At 36.9% G+C, this 18,521-nt stretch overlaps 1 protein-coding gene across 1 annotated transcript; it reads right to left on the bottom strand.

Moving 5' to 3' along the window:
- Window positions 1-1,604: 1,604 nt before the first annotated feature.
- Window positions 1,605-3,536, bottom strand: LOC6647444 (segmentation protein fushi tarazu). Its single transcript, XM_002070772.2, has 2 exons — window positions 2,636-3,536; window positions 1,605-2,529 (listed from the first exon to the last, which is right to left on the bottom strand). The coding sequence occupies exons 1-2, from the start codon at window positions 3,438-3,440 to the stop codon at window positions 2,042-2,044; spliced, it is 1,293 nt and encodes a 430-aa protein (XP_002070808.1). The 5' UTR covers window positions 3,441-3,536; the 3' UTR covers window positions 1,605-2,041.
- Window positions 3,537-18,521: the final 14,985 nt, after the last annotated feature.

The following is an 18,521-nucleotide window of genomic DNA, read 5'->3' as shown; positions in this document are numbered from 1 at the left end:
CTTCTGCGAATCCTGGTCATTGGTATGAGCTGAAGCGACGACCTTAGGGTTTTCAATAAAAACAAAAATGGAATGCGAATAAAAAAGGCTTCAAATTCGTCGAAGGACGTTGGAAGAGTTAACGTAACTCTTTCGTCATTTACACGTAAATTTTCAGTTTTTCTTTTTCTTAATTTTACTACACACTCAGAGATTGTAAAATTTTAGTAATGGCATATAGTTGACTCGCAGAAAGGTCATAAAAAGGAATCCTTTTAGTTTTTTCCCTCCTTTTTTTTAGAAATGCAAGTTTGCCTAATCTTAGCTATAGGGTTAGGTATAGGCAACTCTTTCCAAAGAACTAGAGAATGACTAAATTCGTTGTTTTTTTCAAGTAACTTTTGTTCCATTTGACTTTTGTATAGTTATAAATGGTTTCTTGGAAATTGTACATATACATATATACATCTTTTTTTATTTGCTAACTTATAGTATAAATGTGTAAATATATAAACTTGATTAGTGGTAATTTATAATTTTTTTGCAACGTGTTCATATTATTATATTATTTAGTTATCTGCCGAAATAAGACACAAATTTGGTTAATTGTGGACGGTTCTTTTTTTAAATTGTAGAAGATTCATTATTTTTTTAGTTGTAAAGTAGTAAATCTCAAATGCCCAAAGTAATATAAGCTGACATCTACAATTTTGAATTAGTATTTCTTATTGTTCCTTATGGAAACTACAACTACTAAGCTACAACAACTATATTTTAGAATTATTTCGTTTTATAAAATTTTATGAGATTTTAAAAGAAGTTTAAAATATGAACAAAACTTTTAATTTTTATAAATAATCTATTATCTATTTTTATAATTTTCACACTTTGGATGTCATAATAAATTGGATGTCTAAATACTATACTTGTTAGCACTTTCTTTGCTCGTTATATGACAGTGGTTGTATGGACACTTCTGACTAAAGTTAATAATTGTGTTAATACTTATAAAATATGAACTTATAGAAAATATGTAGAATCGTTGACTTGCTAAAACAATATGCTGGATATCTAAAGCATGGATTCGTAATTGTCTTTAGCGTTTGAATGCAGCTAACAATTGACCTACCCCACAGTTGTTGTTCCACTCTTATCTAATGAGTCGTATAAATGATGCTTGGCAGCCAAAAACCCACAGCAAATCTAACCTAAAGTAACAGCGACTGGCTCTATGTCTAATTCTGCACATGGTACCGATAACTGTCATGGGGAGGAGAGGGACGAATGAAAAATGACCAATCAATGTCTTACTTGAATAGATTGAGCAAACAGAGGAAGGGCTGCTGCTGCTTTTTGGGATCTAAACTGAATCGATCTGATCTAATGGTGGTAGATATTTCGACCAAAAATGTGACGAAAAGAGTAGAATTTTGAGGAAAAATCTCTTGGAAAAAGGGAGAGGGGGAAACTGCAGCTGCTCGAATTTGCGACTATTTGATTTTCGGTTTTAAGAATTAGTTTTTCGGTGGTTGCTGGCCCAAGTTTTTTGTTTTTTTTCAATAAATAGATCATTTATCAAGTTCTTTTAAATATTGCTTAATTTTTTATATATGTATTTCATAAATAAATATTTATATTAGAAGTAGATAACTAAATAATACTATCTAAGTGTTTATACATTTTTACATTTTCAATTCTATATAAGTTTTTCAGTCTCCAAATATTTTGTGTCTTTGCTTATTTTTCCCAACCGCAGATAATCGAAAACCCATCATGGGCCAGCCACTGGGTTCGCTTAGAGTGCTCGGCAAGGAGCCTCAGCCTGAGTCTCAGTCTCAGTCTTCAGTACGAAGTCGAAGAAATACTTCTTAGCGCACAAGCACACAATTTTCCTAAGCACCGTAGGGAGTTTTGTGTGCCTGCGTGAGCGCAGCTTCGTTTCGCTTCCTCGATATTTTCTCGCTCGTTTGCCATTTGCGTGTCACCGGCAAATGGTCGAGAGAAAATGTGCGGGGTTTCTCTTGGTTTTTGCCCGTCTTGTTAAATTTAGGCTCTTGAGTTCTTAGGGCAATGGTAGATTATACAGCGACTGATTGGAGGTGGTTAGTTCCTGCTGGTAAGTGCACTGAGACTGTTGATGGTATTGCGGTGTGTACTGGGCCTCATACGTCTGCTGCTGCGGGTAATCATAGCCGCTGGTTTGGGCATTGGCCAAGTACGTGGGATATGCACTGTGGTGCTGGAGTTGCTGGTGGTGATGGTGATGTGACTGCTGTTGCTGTTGCTGGTAGGAAATCGTGGGCTGTGGTACTGTTAGATTATAGGCCGCTGGGCAATGCTCGGGTGAAGCTTCCAGGGTGCGATCCTTTTTCGACTTCATGCGACGATTTTGGAACCAAATCTTTATCTGGCGTTCAGTTAGGCTCAGAGCGTGGGCAATGTCAATGCGACGACGTCGTGTGATATAGCGATTGAAATGGAACTCCTTCTCCAGCTCCAATGTTTGATAGCGTGTGTAGGTCTGACGTGTGCGTTTTGAATCTTTCGAATCTATAGTAAAAATAAGAGAAAAGAAGAGAATATTGTTTAGTATTGGGTCTTTGATTTTTTGTTTTCCTCTTTAAGGGGGAGGTTTTGCCATGTTGTCGATGCTTACCTAATATTTGGCTCTCTTCGATGTGCGACCAATCGAAATCGTTGGCTGTCACAATTCGATGATTGATTTGTTCCTGATTCTTTTCTTTCGGGGATTGGGGTGGCGTTGAGATCCCTTCGACCAGAGATGTGGGCGTGGCGGGTGTGGTACTTGGCGGGGGTGTGCCATTTTTGCTGGTCTTGGGCGAGTAGACATCCAGATAGTCGACATCTTCGCTGGCTGTAGGTGTTGGAGCGGCTACATAATCTGGTTCATAGCTGGGCGCAGGACTTGATGTAATTTTTGTAGAGACAGCTGCCTTCTTGACACTCTCGAACGTGGTATAGAAGTAGTCGGGAGTGTACTTCAATTTCTTGACGGGATTGGTCAGAAGGGCACGCAATGTGCTGGGACGTTCTTCAACAGCGGCAATGACTGCAGCTGCTGTGTCCTTGGTGATAGTTTCTTCTGCCTTACGCTTTAGAGACTTGGGAGGCGATGGAGGAGGTAGAGCTAGAGATTCTAGTGGTGTTGCTTCTGGTACGGATGGGACTTCTTGCTGTTGATACACTGGCATTTGTTCCGGGCTATATCCGGAGTAGTAGCAGTTGTCCGTGAACTGTTCCTGGTTTGTATACGAGTTGGAATAGCTTTGCTGATAGCTGGCCGATTGCCAACTGGAGGCACTACCTGTGTTTGATTGATAGTTCTGATAGTTATCATAGTATGTGGATGTAGATGTGGGTGCAGCTAGATGGTGATGATGATGATACATGTTGTACATGCTATCGGCTGCTGTATAGTAATGACTGTGACTGGCTGCCATTTCTCTGTGTTCTGTGCTGTGATGTGTGCGCTTTGCTGCTGCGATTGCGAATGAGCTACTCTCTGTTCAGATCCTGGCCTAATATAGGAAAACTGCGACAACGGCACACGCTCCTCTCCGCTCAGTGCTCGTCATAGCGCATAAATATCCCTGCGTATGACACTTTGACACATGCTGGGCCCAAGGCAACTACCCCTCCTGTTCAGTCGCTCTGACCTCGCTTCAAGGATTTATGGCTTGCAGGGGTAGTGCAGGGGAAATGCAGAAAGTTATCCGCACAAAAAGTTATCCGTATTGAGGCCTACCTGCTGTGTCCTGCTCATTACCTACCCATCGCGCCCATTATCATCGCGAAACTGCAGCAAACTTATCCGTCTAGCATTTCCCCTGAGATCGTGCTGTCACCTTGAGACGAGCGTATGTCTACCTCCCACGTCCTGTAATTAAGGTGCGAACGAGCAGGACACCTAACGAAATTTTTGCGTTTTCCATTTCTCTCTCTAATTGCAATAATCATAAAGACATAAAAAGAAAAACTAGCTGCAAACGTTTGCACAAAAGGGCTTTTTCCCCGGAGTTTATTGTAGGTATATACATACATACATAGAGTCCTTAGATTTTCGACAAAAATTTCTCTGGATTTTTTCAGCTCTTCTTGGTGGTTCTTGGAAATTGGTAAAAGGCCCAGGCTGCGAAAGGATAACATTACGTTTATGCAATTGCGCGTGCTCCTTGAACGGGAGACGCGTGTTTGCTTTGTCCAGCGTTTTCTGCTCTATCTCACTCTCCAAGGACTCTTTATTTGCTTAGCTCTGGCAAGTTGACCGACCTAAGCCGCTCTTAAGTAACTAAGCAAATTGACTGGCAAACTTCTCGCCTCGCCTCGCCTTTGCCCACTTTTTGCGTCTTTCGATTGTTTACACGACTTTCTGATCCGCTTAGGTCTAACAGAATCAAACATACTAGACGGGTCGATATCAGTTTCAGCTTCAGTTTCAGTTTCAATTGCACTTTTACCACCCCCGAGAAGGGGGGTGGATGGTATTCTTGTAACATATGTGAACAGTTTTTGGTGCATGTGCGAATTTTTCTCTCTTTGTTGATGCCAACCCCCATACCAAGGCCACAGACCTCGACGGAGTCCATTGTTGTCGCCGAACGCTTGTCGTACAAAATTTATGGCGTTTTTCAGTTTGACAGCTCATAGAAAAGAGGGTACGATCGAAGGGCCGAACCGTTAGCCACGTCCACGACCCACGGCAATGCAGTTTGCAATGTAAAAGAAACTTTATAGAAATTACAGGACATGGGACTTTTACCACCAGCAAAAGAACCCTCAGCTAATTTCGATTTCTTACTTATCCACTTAAAATATACAAAATATTTCTTGTCCAAAGTTTGCTTAACCATGTCTACAAGTTTCTACAAGAATTCATTGAGAACTCTTTAGACTACTTCAAAACTCCTTTAGTTTGCTTAGCTACAGATAATTGAATTTTTGGTTGGGAAAGTCAATTCTCAATAAAAATGTAACACACTCGCACACAGAAAAAGAGACACCCAAAATGAAGACCCTGAGCAATTTTAATTGAGTTGTAAGGCCCACATGCGAATGTCCGACCACAATACACCCCAAAAATAAAAATGTGCGATTGCTCGATTGCCCGAATTCCGAATCCGGATTCGCACCCAAAAACCAAGCAAAAGGAACGTTTTTATTGCCGAATTAATAAATTACCTTGACAGTGGAATCGGGACCATCCCATTGTGTCCTCATTCACGTTCGTTCGTTCTTTCCTTTCGCCGCACGCCGTTGCACATTTTTGCCACTTTCAATGAGGGTGAACTGACTATACAGGAAAGGAAATACACAGGACCCAGGATCATTGACTATTTATCAAAATGCTCTTGCTTATGTCGGGAGGTAGAAACAGGCACGCGCCTGAAGTAGGCGAATGTGTTAATCCCTAACGATTGAGATAGAATTCGATAAAACAGAAAAACTCTCAGCTGCGTCTTTAAAAAATTTCTTTAACCCAATAAAAATGCAGTTAACATAATCGAGAATGAAGAATTTGGGTTCCTTACTCTAATTTAGGCATCAATTTTCAATCCCATTAATATTTGAAACTTCAAACGATTTTCCATTCAATTACAAATTGGCATAGGAGAAGAAGCATTATATAAATATTAGTGGCTTCGGTCCTTCTTCATTTGGTAAGTTTTTGCCCAGTGCCTCCAACCCGTGGTGGAGTCACATGCTGTGGTTGGTTTTGTGGCCTTTGAAGTTTGAGTTTTGAATAGTCCGGCATCAAGTGGAGGGGAGTCATTCTCATCTATAAAGATAGCCATGCTCATTACGCCGTTCCCCCACCCAAAGACTAATTAGAAGGCAGGAAAAAATCCGAAGAACAGTCGAAAAAAAGAAACAATCTGCCACTACTCATTACCGAGAGAGTGAGGCAGTTCAGTTTGAGGTGGATGTCATGCTGTGTATCAAATGTTGGAGCTATCTGGACGGGTTGAAAAGGGGCTGAGAAAAATTATCAACAACCAAAGAAAAACAAACAAAACAAATGCATGAGAGAGAAGTAGTTCTTTCACTTCTTCCCCGACTGATTCAGATATATATATAGTAACAGCGTCAATGGGTCTAACACGAACCCAGCATGAGTCTTCGATGTGTGGGGATTTGAAGAACAATCAATTTGATTGCCTCAATCGACGGCTAATTAGTGAAAAATTTGAAAAAATTATTCAAAATTCTTTTTTTGTTTGTTTGATTTAGTCATTAAGTTGGAGGAAATCAATCGAAAAGTCGAATCGGAACATGGCCCAGCAGGTTCCATGGCTGCAACGATGTAAAGTAGCTCTCGATGAAGCAATTTTATTTTACTTTTCTCAATTCATTGTAGCCGAAATTTTCTCTGACCTTCATTCTGAATGAAGCGATTGATTCCGAAGGACACTTTGGAGGGGAAGCTTGTCGCTCGTCCTTGGATAGTCGATGATCAACACTAAAGTCAAGGCAAATGCTGCCTCCTCGCTGTGCTCCTTTTCTTAATGTGTACAAACATTTTCCTCAATATGTCACGCGTCGCCTGTGTCCTTGGCTTCTGTTCCTGCCTCTGTCATGTATGTGTGTGTGTGTGTGTGTCTATGTTGGCATTTCCTTAGCGCATCAGCAGACTGAGAATGGGCATCAGGATCAGGCAATAATCGCTCCTGTCACACTTATTCGCATTGTTTTGCCACATTTCAATAATGATGACCTCGTAAGATGGCAAAAGAACTGAACTATATTTATGTGTTTTGTGTACTTGTTTATGGCCTTCGATATCAGCTACAATGCCAAATACCTTTAAAAATTGCTGGTGGTCCTATTAACACCTTCTGTGTGTATCATTGAATTGAATAAGTGACAAGGTTCCAAAATTCAAAGAGCATTATTTCAGGTGTTGACAGGGGGAGAGCCGAGATAATTTGAAGAAGCTATATAGGAGGCAAGTTCCCTTACAGAGATCAAAGCAAATTTATTTTTTAAGCCGATCGTTCACATGAGAGCTGAATATTTGTCTATATATATTTCCCAAGACCTTTATGAATTTTTGTTACAATTATTTAGTATTAAACTAACAAATTTTAACGTATTGTCAAGGTCAACGTGAAAAAATATTTTATTTAAAATGTCTAATGCTCGCGAGAGAACAGCCTACAATCTGAGACTAGAGCATGTCATTTCGTCATTAGTTTATATGACAACTATATAGCATACATAGTTATACGATTTTGATCAAGATTGGCGCAGGCATTAAGATGTTTATTAATATTGTTATACTAACCATTAACTGTTATGACAAGAGCTTAGAAAATAACGAATAAATGTTGTTGATAAATGTCACTATTTACCACCGATCGTTCCTATTGATGATTGATCAAATTAGACACAGATATATTAAACTGACAAATACTATTAACGCAATCCCATCAAAAGTAACGAAGTTATTGGTAAATGTCACTGTTTTCGACCGATCGTTCCAGTGTGAGGTATATGATATAGTCACTGGATCTTGATTAGGAATTTTTATGATAAAAGCTTAGAAAAGAATGAAGTTATTTAGAAAAGTCATTGTTCGTGACTTTGCCATTTATTTTGCAGCTACATACATATATGATATAGTAGTCCAATCGGCCTGAATCCGAGATATACAACCCATGCAGTAACAAGAACAAGCCTACTTGCAAAATTTCAACTCTTTAGCTTAAACGATTTCGAAGGAGTTTGCGTTTTTGTAGACTGACGGTCTGATCAAGAATATATTTATCTGATTTAAAACTCCGTTTCTCTATCTACGAACATGGACAATACATGACGATCTGGCAGTCATGGTGTTTGCCTTTAAAAACATTGCAGAATGAACTGGTCATTCCATTTTGGCAATCAGGATATATATTAAAGACATCTATTCCTGATTACAAAAATTTACTCACTATTGCCTGATTATCAAAATCGAGTGACAAGCTTTTATAGAATTACATTCTATTTAATGATTTTTTTCCTTGTTTCAATGCGTAATTCAATTGTTAGCAAATTGCATGGAGAAATTTACAAACATTATTTGGCAGAGTCAGTTTTTGTTTTCTTTGCCTTGAAGACAGACAACAAGAACTAATAAGGATTGTTATCCATTAACAATGCCTTGAACTAAAGGCCACCTCCCGAGAGTTCAGTGTAAAAACTGAATGCAATTTTTGTTAAAATTGACGAGTCGTACGCCATAGAATCGAAGTCGCACACGCCCGTCTAAATTCAGCGAATCGTTTCGGGGATCGTCGATCTACGTTCCTTGGCAGTCCAAGAGTTCTCCTGAGAGTTTCAGCTAGAAACTGGGACCGCATTTCGCCCCCTGCGGGCAGTTTTATAGTTTTATGACGTGGCAATAATATTTCCGCCTTGGAAACCAATTGCACATCTTACAAGCGAAGGATACGTGGGCAATTAAGATGTTTTAAGGACCCATGACACGGTGCATTTACATTCTATAAACAGACGAAGACGACGACGACGACGAATATGAAAAGAAAGAGAAAAATTCGAGTCGCGTGAACGGTGTCCTTGGTTGTAGTTAAACAAGACGATCATTTTAATGCGAGACACACGCGACGTCGCCCTTGCCGTTGCCAGGTAGGCCAGGTCCTTGATTTGTCCCGTAGAAGTGTTTACTCAAAACATACTTAGCTTAGTCCAGCTCCTCCCGCCTCTTCTTCGTTTCGACTGGAAACTTTCTGGGCGGGTTTTTGTGTCTAGAGTTAAAGGAAACTCAAACAAATTTGTGTCAAGAATATATTTTGGGTGTGAATTATTCACAAAAGTTGATTTCTACTTTATAAATTAAAATAATTTACTAAATTTTGAATTTTACAAAACTGTATAACCTGTAAATTAATAAGAATTTTTAAACATTTCTTCATTTTTATCATAAAAGTAGAAGAAAAAGAGAGTGTTTTTTTGTAACATGTAAAATATAAAAATATCTTTTTCTCGAACACTGCGGGGACTTAAATAATAATAATGTATAGGTTCATAAGGCCTTCTATCTCAAAATAAGTGCAAAAATTACAAATTTCATCTCGAAAGCAGTCAAATCCACATACCTATAATAGAAATAAACAATCAACCAGAGGGCCGGGGCTAAATTCGACCGCGTCATAGATTGTATACCCTTGCAAGTTTTTTGTTTCTCTTGCCTTACAATAGGCAATAGGCCGTCAAAGTGGATAAACGTTTTAACTAAAAAGTTTAATGTTTTCGAAAGAACGGCCTACAATATAAACATAGTTTCCTATACGAAGTTATTGATTAAAGTCACTGTTTACATCCGATTGTTTTTATGGAAGCTTTATGGAGCTATATCTCTTGATGATTGCGCCAAATTTAATCAAGATCGGCCAAAGAAATATTAAGTGGCTGTAGGACGAAGAGTTCTGTTTTACTTTTATCCGAATTTTATAAAAACCAGAGGGCCGGGGCTAACTTCGACCGCATCAAAGTTTGTATACCCTTGCAATTTTTTTGGTAACTCTTTTCTTACCTATAGCCATCAAAGTGGAAAAACGTTTAAGCTAAAAAGGCTAATGTTTCCGAAAGAACGGCCTACATAGGAAATAACGAAGACATTGATTCAAGGTACTGTTTTCCACCGATTGTTCCTATGGGAGCTATATGATATAGTTACCCGATCCTTATCAAATTTGGCACAGTCATTAACAGATATATTAAACTAACAAATGTTTAATTTGTAAGCAATCGCGGCAAAAGTAACGAAGTTATTGACAAAAGTCACTGTTTTCGAAAGATCGTTCCTATGGGAGCTATATGATATAGTCACCCGATAGCCAACTGTCCACTGTTCGTGACTTTGCCATTTGTATGGGAGCTATATGATATAGTGATCCGATCCGGCTGAATCCGAGATATACAACGCCTGCAGTATATACAAGTCTACATGCAAAATTTCAGCTCTGTAGCTTTAACGGTCTAGGAGGAGTTTGCGTTGATCCAGACGGACGGACGGACATGGCTATTTGAACTCGTCTCGTCGTGCTGATCAAGAATATATATACTTTATATGGTCGGAGATGCTTCCTTCTATGCGTTGCACACTTTTGACCAAAATTAATATACCCTTTTTGCAAGGGTATAAAAATGCCTTTATTGACGGGGAATTCTATTAATTTTTCCTTGTAGTTCGAGAAGCGTAATACACCGACTAACAAGGAGCTCGCTTAACACGATGTCGGTTTAACACGATTCCTAAATTTCACTCGTCGTCCGTTTAACACGACTATACAAACTCCAATTTGTACGAAAACTTTAGAAATTATTTTGTAAACAATGATTCCAATATGGAGCTCGCTCTAGCTCTTGCACGGACCATCAATGGACAGTTGGCTATTTATGAGGAGGTCTTTAAAGATGTCGAAAAGGAGCGCAAACAGTCGCTGATGATTGACTTTTTTAAAATACCAGTTATTTATCATAAGAAAAATATTGAAGAATTATTTTGTTTTTTTGTTTAAAGTTGAAAAGAGCATATTTAAATTTATAAATATTTTCAATGACTAAAAGCCAATTATTCGAAGAAAAAAACCATCAAATATTCACGTCCTTGAGTCAGGAATCTGAACATATTTTGATGATAGCAAATGCCAATTAAATAATTAAAAAATACAAAATAATAAATAGTATATTTTAATTTCATTTTAAAAACTAGTAAATTTTTCTTTGGTTGATCCTAGAACTCATGCTTCATTAGAAATATCCGTTATGACTTCCTTTTTAGGAAGCAAAAGTGATTGCTTGCTAGTTAGATTAGACTTTTAATTTTTCATTTCTTTTTGTTCCCCACTATACATATCTTAAGTATTTATTTACATCGATGGTATTATCCTGTTATTATTGATTTCCAAAGTTAGGTTAAAAATTATAAAAACGTTGCTGTTGATGTTTACCCTTGCTCCCGAATCTTATTTTGCTTAAGAACTTTTCTTTGATCTTCATACGAATTTCTTGGACTTCTTCGGCTTGTCAGGGCAGAGCCATAAAAACTATATATTCAAATAGTAAACTATATGTGAAAACAAAAGATGATGGCAAAAATTAGGTCAGTTTTTAGAAAACATTGGACACAATGAGTTTTGAGCAATTTAAATTAGAGCGGCGACAGACCAGTTCTGGGTCATAGTTCCTTTGTTAGCCGCGGACCAGAGCCTAATCCCCGGATTTAGGAAATCGGTTGTGAAATATTGTGTAAGAGGTGACCTGGACGTTCGACGTGGGCGTTGCCCGGGTAAACACAATGGCCAAGACAATGGTCGAAAGTAGAGCATTTCCAAGTTAAACAAATAAATATTTGGCATTTATTATGCAAACCCATTTGCAATTGCATAGACTTGCATAACCGGATGCCTCGAAGTTGGTCCGTTGGTGGCCTTGGACTCGAAACAAAATTCGCTGAGATGGTGAAAGAAGATTCATACCATGTCCTGACCTATTTCATGTCCTGTTCGCTCTCTTCCTGCTACAGTTTCGCGGCTACCAAATCAGGTCTACGGTCGGAAACTCGAGCGGTCGTGTCCATAAAGTTTTATTGGTACTCTCTGTGTTTCGAAATGGATGGATGGTTGTAAAGCGATAAAACTTTTGTGCGACGAGCATTTTAAATGGAAAATGAGACCGAGAGCTGCCAGCAAAAAAAGAGAGCAAAAGAAAAATATGAAAAAATTAAGTCGCCGCCCGAAGTAATAATAAAAAAAACTGCTCGCATTTTTTACACAATGGCAAAAATACCGACACACAATGAAAATTCGTTTTAAAATATTTTTACAGTGCATATCTTCTTTTTATTTCGTGTTCCCGTATTCCAGATTTCCATTTTTTTCCACAGAGAAATTCTGAAAATGAAACTAGAACTAAGGCATATATTTTTTTTGTATTCATTTTTTGTCCTATTTTTCTAACGATTTTTAGAGGAATTGTCTGTGACTGACTGTGACTTTTACGGGGGTAGTCAAGGTCTCTACAAAATACCAAACCTGGATTTTAACATAGAAAATTGTCACAATATTTTTCGAAATTCTTTTTATTTTTGACTACCAACTGAGAAAATGAAAGCAAACAAAAGAATCCAGCATCGAAGATAACTTGACAACATTTAGCAGATAATTAAGGATCTAGAAAATGAGAAAAAATATAAAGATTCAAGTTGATATCTTCAAGAAATATGAAATGTTGTACTCTATGATTTTAAGTAGTCCCTAACTAACTAGTTATAATAGAAGAATAAAACTAGTTATATTAATAGAATAACTAATCAGCAGCTGTTAATTCAAAAGGTGCCTAATTGCAGGTAAAATGTATCTTATGATTCTGATATAACTTTCTACCAGTAATCCACTGCCAGTAATGATGTTGGATTCAAAATTTATTCCAAAAAAGGTTTAAGAAAACATTTTATAAAATCAGAAAATAAAGTTTACGCATTTATTGAGCATATGTCTACATATATACTATGTATATATAGGTATATATTTTAACAGTGACTTGTGTTTTGATAAGGTCTGTTTCGCAAAATAATCTTACAATTAGTCTCTAATACATATGTATGACAATATGTTTTTTAGAAAATATCCGGCTTAGTTGTCCATGATGTTTTTATAGATAGAAATGACAAAAGATATGGTCGAATATTGATAGTAGAGTTTCCCAAACTTCCTATTATTTCGACAATTGTAATTTATTTCAAAAATACATCTCGTTTTAATTGTAGGTTGCTTTGTCACAGAATTATTATATTATGGATTTGACCGAATAAGCATCTGCAATGATTTCAGAGCATTCCATCTATCCCAGGCACAGTTGATGTCTGGCACGTCGTCGTTGTCACTATCCTTAGTTGTGAATTTTCCATTTCGATTATATGGATCCATCAGATCAAGGGCCGATCCTTTAAATTCTCCCATGGTCTTCAACATATATTTAGAGTCTTCATTGTCTATTTGAAAACCATCATAATCAGCAAACTCGACACTTCCATTCTTGCGTTTCATTTGTATATAGAGTTCATAAGGTCCCGAAGAAGTTATGCGGTATAAAAGTTCAAGACCAATGTATAATTCCCCATTTAAATTGCCAAAACTATTGCGATAGTCAGTCCAATTTCTGAGAAAGTTTTCGCTACCATCAAATCGTTTCTGCATAACGATCCAACCACCATCGGCTATATCTCCGTTGCAAAGAGCAAGAAATGGATTAACTCCCGGCATTGCGATAAACACCCGATGAGAGTCCTTTGCAACTGGGTTTCGGAAGAAGCCTTTCCTTGCATTCTCTTTCCATTTGGTTTAATTTCGCCAAATCGGTTAAATGTTCTTGCGATTCCTTTAACTGTTTGTAGCAATATGAGCGACAGGAACTTGGACTGTCCTACAAGTATTCACAAAGCTACAGTATATATATTATGAATGGAAATCGTTTTCACTTCATATATTCGCAATTCCACTTATCTTTTCGATCAGAGAAGCTTTCGTTGAGTTTACTTCTTGATAACAAAACAGCGAAATAAGAGCACTAAGAGCCACAACACCTTGTAGATTCATTTTAAGTACATATTTCAAAATAAATAGTAAATAATTAATTTCTTAAAGCGTTTGGCTGCTTGACCGTCTCAGAAAGACGTGATTCTAGTATTAAAATATGCAATCTTTTGTATTTCCATGAGTTGCCAAGCTTTTATGATAAGGTTTACTAAGTGCACTCATTGACAGAAATCTTTATCTCTTATAAATATTTGAGAGACCAGCTAAAGATCGTCCGAACTCTCCGGTTTTGAGTGGTACATTGCGTTTGGTTTAACAATACGAATCGAGAAACATTTTAAACCCATAAAAATCTATATAGAAATGTTTGGTTGATTTTAATTTTCGATTTCAGAAATAACTTCCAAAGGTATATCAACATTATTTTGTAGAATAACTTTTAATAAAGGGTTCTTTAAATAAAACATTTTTTTTTTTTTCGAATTCCCGTTTTGTAGCCACAAATTGAGTTTCCCAGATATCATCTACTTATTTCATTTCATAACCTGAATATCATTGTGGTGGTCGAATCTGTATTAAAAATATCTCATCTCTCCTATACAAAGTGTCAACAATTTTGGCATCTAGGCAAAGTTTTTTGTTTATCTTGAAAATTGTACGTTAAATTTTTGTTGTTGTTGAATGAAAATGAGAACTGACATGCGAAAAAATCTTTGGTCGGTTTAGTTTTAATGGGCCGTAAATGATAATTTTAATTTTTAATCAAACATATGTACATAAAATCAGCGCAGCATAAAATGATTTAAGGGCAGAGAGGCAAGAGGACGAGCCAAACTGAAACTGAGACGGAGATGATGATGAGGTTGGGGCATGGGGATGGGGGACAGTGACACAGACTAAGGCTAGCAAATTTTATTTTGTTTCAAAAGAAGGCCGCCAACCGAAATAAATGAGAAAAAGAAAGGAAGATGTAAACATTTGAGGAGCAAACTGGGCGATGCCTCGCTCCAAGTAGCGCATATCTGCATATATAATATAATTTACATATAATTTTTTTCGGCTGAAATTCACGGTCAGGGAGAGAAAGAAAAAAGATAGAAATATATAGTAAACATAAGTTAATATTCCATCAGAATCCACTATATTGATACATACATACTTTTCTGGGTTTCAGTTTCACCTCATTGCAAACCAAGCCTCAAAACAACTTATCATTTGTGAAGATATGTTGGGTTAATGTAAAAGCTTCAAGTTCTGATTCAGTTCACCTTTCAGTCAAATACTTACACAAGATCCTGTAAGAGTATATTTCTGTGGTGTCAAATTTAAGCCTGTAATGAGCATGTAACATTCCATTCCAGATAGTGATTCGATTGCTATAAAAAAAGTACAAAATATTCATGGTAAAAGTTGACATTCTATTAAAAATCTACAGCTATTGGCAACTTAAACATAATATATTTATCTCTATTGTGAATGGAATTCCATATTTTGCCTATAATTTCATTTACTCGACACTTGTCCACTAGATAAAATCCATTTATCCACCATAGAATTCCCTTTCTTTTCAAGCAAAGAGAGTTGCATGGAAGAATTGAAAATCTCGATTTCCCTAGTCTTGAAGTTAACTTTAAATAATACATTGGTTCAAGGGTATAAAAAGGTTGGCAATTCATTTATATGGAGGCGTCACGTCCAAGGAGCCATTTTGTCTTAAGGAAAAACTACAGGTTTAACTCTTTACACTTACAAAAAAAGCTGAGGATAATGATGTTGAGGGTGTCAATATGATTTCTGCTATTCAACCTGTGTCCTCTGGCGCCATCCATTAAGATAAAAGAGCACTGTATCCGAGCCACCTATTGAAGCAAGAATCCAATCAGAAGACAACAGTGTCGCCATCTGTGCGCTGTTAAATAAAAACTTCTTGAATCTTATAAGCATGTTGCTCAACATTTGTTGAGAAACATTTGGCAATTTTAAGGATGTTGCAACATTTCAGATGCTTTTCAAGTAGGGAAATGTAAGAAAATAAGGGAAACGGACTTTTAAAAGGGGATTTCAAAGGGATATTTTTATAGTAAATACGCTAGTTTTTTTACGTCCATCTGAAATTAATGATTTTATAAACAACATTACATTTTATGAAAACATATATTAAAGCAATAGTTTCTAAGTTTCAAAGTTCAAGTTTATATTGTTGATTCCCATTGGATAATTGCTGCTTTTCGCATTTGATTCAAACATTAATTTTTGAATCTGTTTAATCCTCCATCTTAACAACAGAGCAATTAAGAAATATCAGATAGAATTTTCTATGCAAGATGATCGCGAGTTGGCTTAAACACAAGGTTTAAAGCGTTTCGAAAAGATCCAAATGTATAAGAATAATTCGAAAAATATTAAATATTATTTATTCCTTGTGTTTACTAAATATATTTCAATAAATTAATTTCAATACACTCAAAAGTGGTATTCAGACAAGCTTTCGTTTTCGAAGTATTTTTTACGTTTATTCAAAAGTAACTTCGTCCTTGAATCATATATAAGAGTTTGCACCTTTTTCCAACTTATAATATAAAATTTAATTTGTATCCCTGATCTTAAATTCAAGATTACGAACTGGCAAGGTCTTTACTTGATGTGGATATCTAATTACCAAACATGAATGACTTTTCACAGTCCCACACAAATGGCTGTGTCTATGTAAGTGAACCTTTTCTTCCCCAAAAACCGAAAGGCAAACTTCAAAAGATTTCCGACATTTTGTTTTCTTTGTGAGTTTTTCTGTTTGCGTGAGGCTTCCCAATAGCAAAAAACCAAAAAGTTTTGTTTTGTTTGGCGCGTACCTACAGTTGTTCTTCAATTAAACTTGCCTCCATAGCGGACGAATGTAGCCCCAACACACACACACACACACACCAACTCACACAGTCGGCGCAAGTAAACAAAAAAAATATCTGTAAGATACAATTATACGCACGCAATTCGTCAATCAGAACGACATTTTTCTTTTATTTGCTCTCTGGTCATTAAAAAAGAAGGGGGGAAAAAAAACAAATGAAAAAATAAAGAAAATGAAGAACAAATGTAATAAAAGTGCCGCAACCTGAAAGGCAATTATTATTGCTGTTGCTGTTGTTGTTGTTGTTGCTGTTTTTCCTCAAGTAATTATAATTCTGTTAGGTGAGGCTCCCCAATCTCTCACCTTTCCCCTCATCGTGCCTCAGAAGTTGTGTGCGCCTTTGCCTTGCCTTCATTTTGGAGTTTTTGTCGCAAAACTTCAACTAATTAAATGATTAATATCGGCGATCACACGCTTTATCATGCAAATTAATATTATTCAATTTAAAACTGACTCAAACTCATTTTCACCACAACTAAAAGTTGTCGCACTATAATGGCATCGATTTGTTTTCAACCGCAGAGACGGACAGACAGACAGACAGACAGAAAGAAAGAAAGAGACAGAGCAGAATATGTAAAAACAGTCAGTAAGATCCTTTTGAGATCTTTATCGTTTCCCTGTCGTCTCCATCGCATCGATAGTCAATTCTCTGTCCCTGCCTTCATCTCGCTTTTTCTCTTTGGTTGTCTCTGTGTCGTCTGGAACTTGGGATTGGGCATGTGAATCAGAGCCGCCAGATAATGCCAATGGATCGCATAACTCAAATTGTTGCTGGTCGAAGGGGAAACCTGGATTTGGCTCTGACTCTGTCTCCGGCCTCGGCTCAAATGTGACCAAATTAATTGAGCTGTTAAATGTAAGTCTCCAAAGAAATGAAAGGGAAAAAAATTCAAATTGACAACCTAATTAATATTTTGCTTCTTTCCACCAAAAGGTTCGAAAATTATCAAAAGATTATAATACTTTGTGGGTTTAGCACAAGATGGTTTGGAAAAGTTATGGAATTTGGCAAAAATAGCATAATATGTTTCAAATATTCTAATCAAAAAGCAAACCAGATATTTCTGACATCTGAAATACTGAAATTAGTGTTTAATATTTTCAAGATATGAATAAACTAACCTTTTTGGTTTGTCAATTGTTAATATTACCCCCTTTTTGTATTAGCTTGGACTTACTATTAGTTTTTATGAAGCCTAAAAGTAATTATTTATATAGTATAGGCAGCTTCATCCATGTGTTCCAATTACATCCCCGTCCAAAAGGTGCCAATGAACCGTGTCAAATGAAATTGTTAGTTCACTTGCTTAGCAATTCATCTACATATACACATGTTTGTATGTCTGCAGGATAAACTGATTAATGACTTTGTGTCCCCCCTCTACCCCACGGTTGCCATCAAATTAGTCAATATAATTTCTACTCAATGAATTACTATGCAAAAATCTGCATCAAGCCAAAGATATTGTAGGAACATATGGTAATTTCTATATAATAATAATACATTGACATGGCGTAAAGAACTAAACTGAAAGATTTTCGTTATTGCTATTTGGTAGTCAGTTTCAATTTCAGTTTCAGTTCCAGTTTGGGTTTGGGTTTCTGTCTTTACTCTCTATGTATGTAGATCCTCCGTGGAGTTGAGTTTGTTGCGTTTGGCTGCTTTGTAACAGTCTGATTTTGACATTGACGAATTTGTCGACATTTATCATGGAACTCCTCTGCGTTCTCCCCACTACATCCAAAAAAGGAAAGAAAAAAAGAAACAAGCGGGAAACGCAGGGCACTGCCAACTGAGAACAGAGACAGGACGAAAGGATACACCCGAAGTGTGTGTGTGTGTGTGTGTGTGTGTGCACACGCTGCAGGCCTACTCTACCTCTTGGTGGATGATGATGATGATGACGGACTGGCTGACTAGCCAGTCAGACTTTGCAGGCAGACATTCCATCAGCCTTCATCATCGAAATTTTCATTATTGTTCAAATATATACATAGAGATATATATGTAGGTAGGCATCTAATTCATTTAGCGATGCGTGGAACAAATCTATATTAGACCACCAAATTTTTTC

The sequence above is a fragment of the Drosophila willistoni genome, chromosome 3R, assembly GCF_018902025.1.
Source record: "Drosophila willistoni isolate 14030-0811.24 chromosome 3R, UCI_dwil_1.1, whole genome shotgun sequence".
NCBI lineage: Eukaryota > Metazoa > Arthropoda > Insecta > Diptera > Drosophilidae > Drosophila > Drosophila willistoni.
This window is presented reverse-complemented; position numbering and strand designations above follow the sequence as displayed.

What these genes read in the sequence shown, in the direction of transcription:
- LOC6647444 (XM_002070772.2), bottom strand. Translation starts at nt 3,440, where the DNA reads ATGGCAGCCAGTCACAGTCATTACTATACAGCAGCCGATAGCATGTAC. An exon ending in CGAAGAGAGCCAAATATTAG is followed by an intron (nt 2,530 to 2,635) that starts GTAAGCATCGAC and finishes TTTTTACTATAG; the next exon opens with ATTCGAAAGATTCAAAACGC.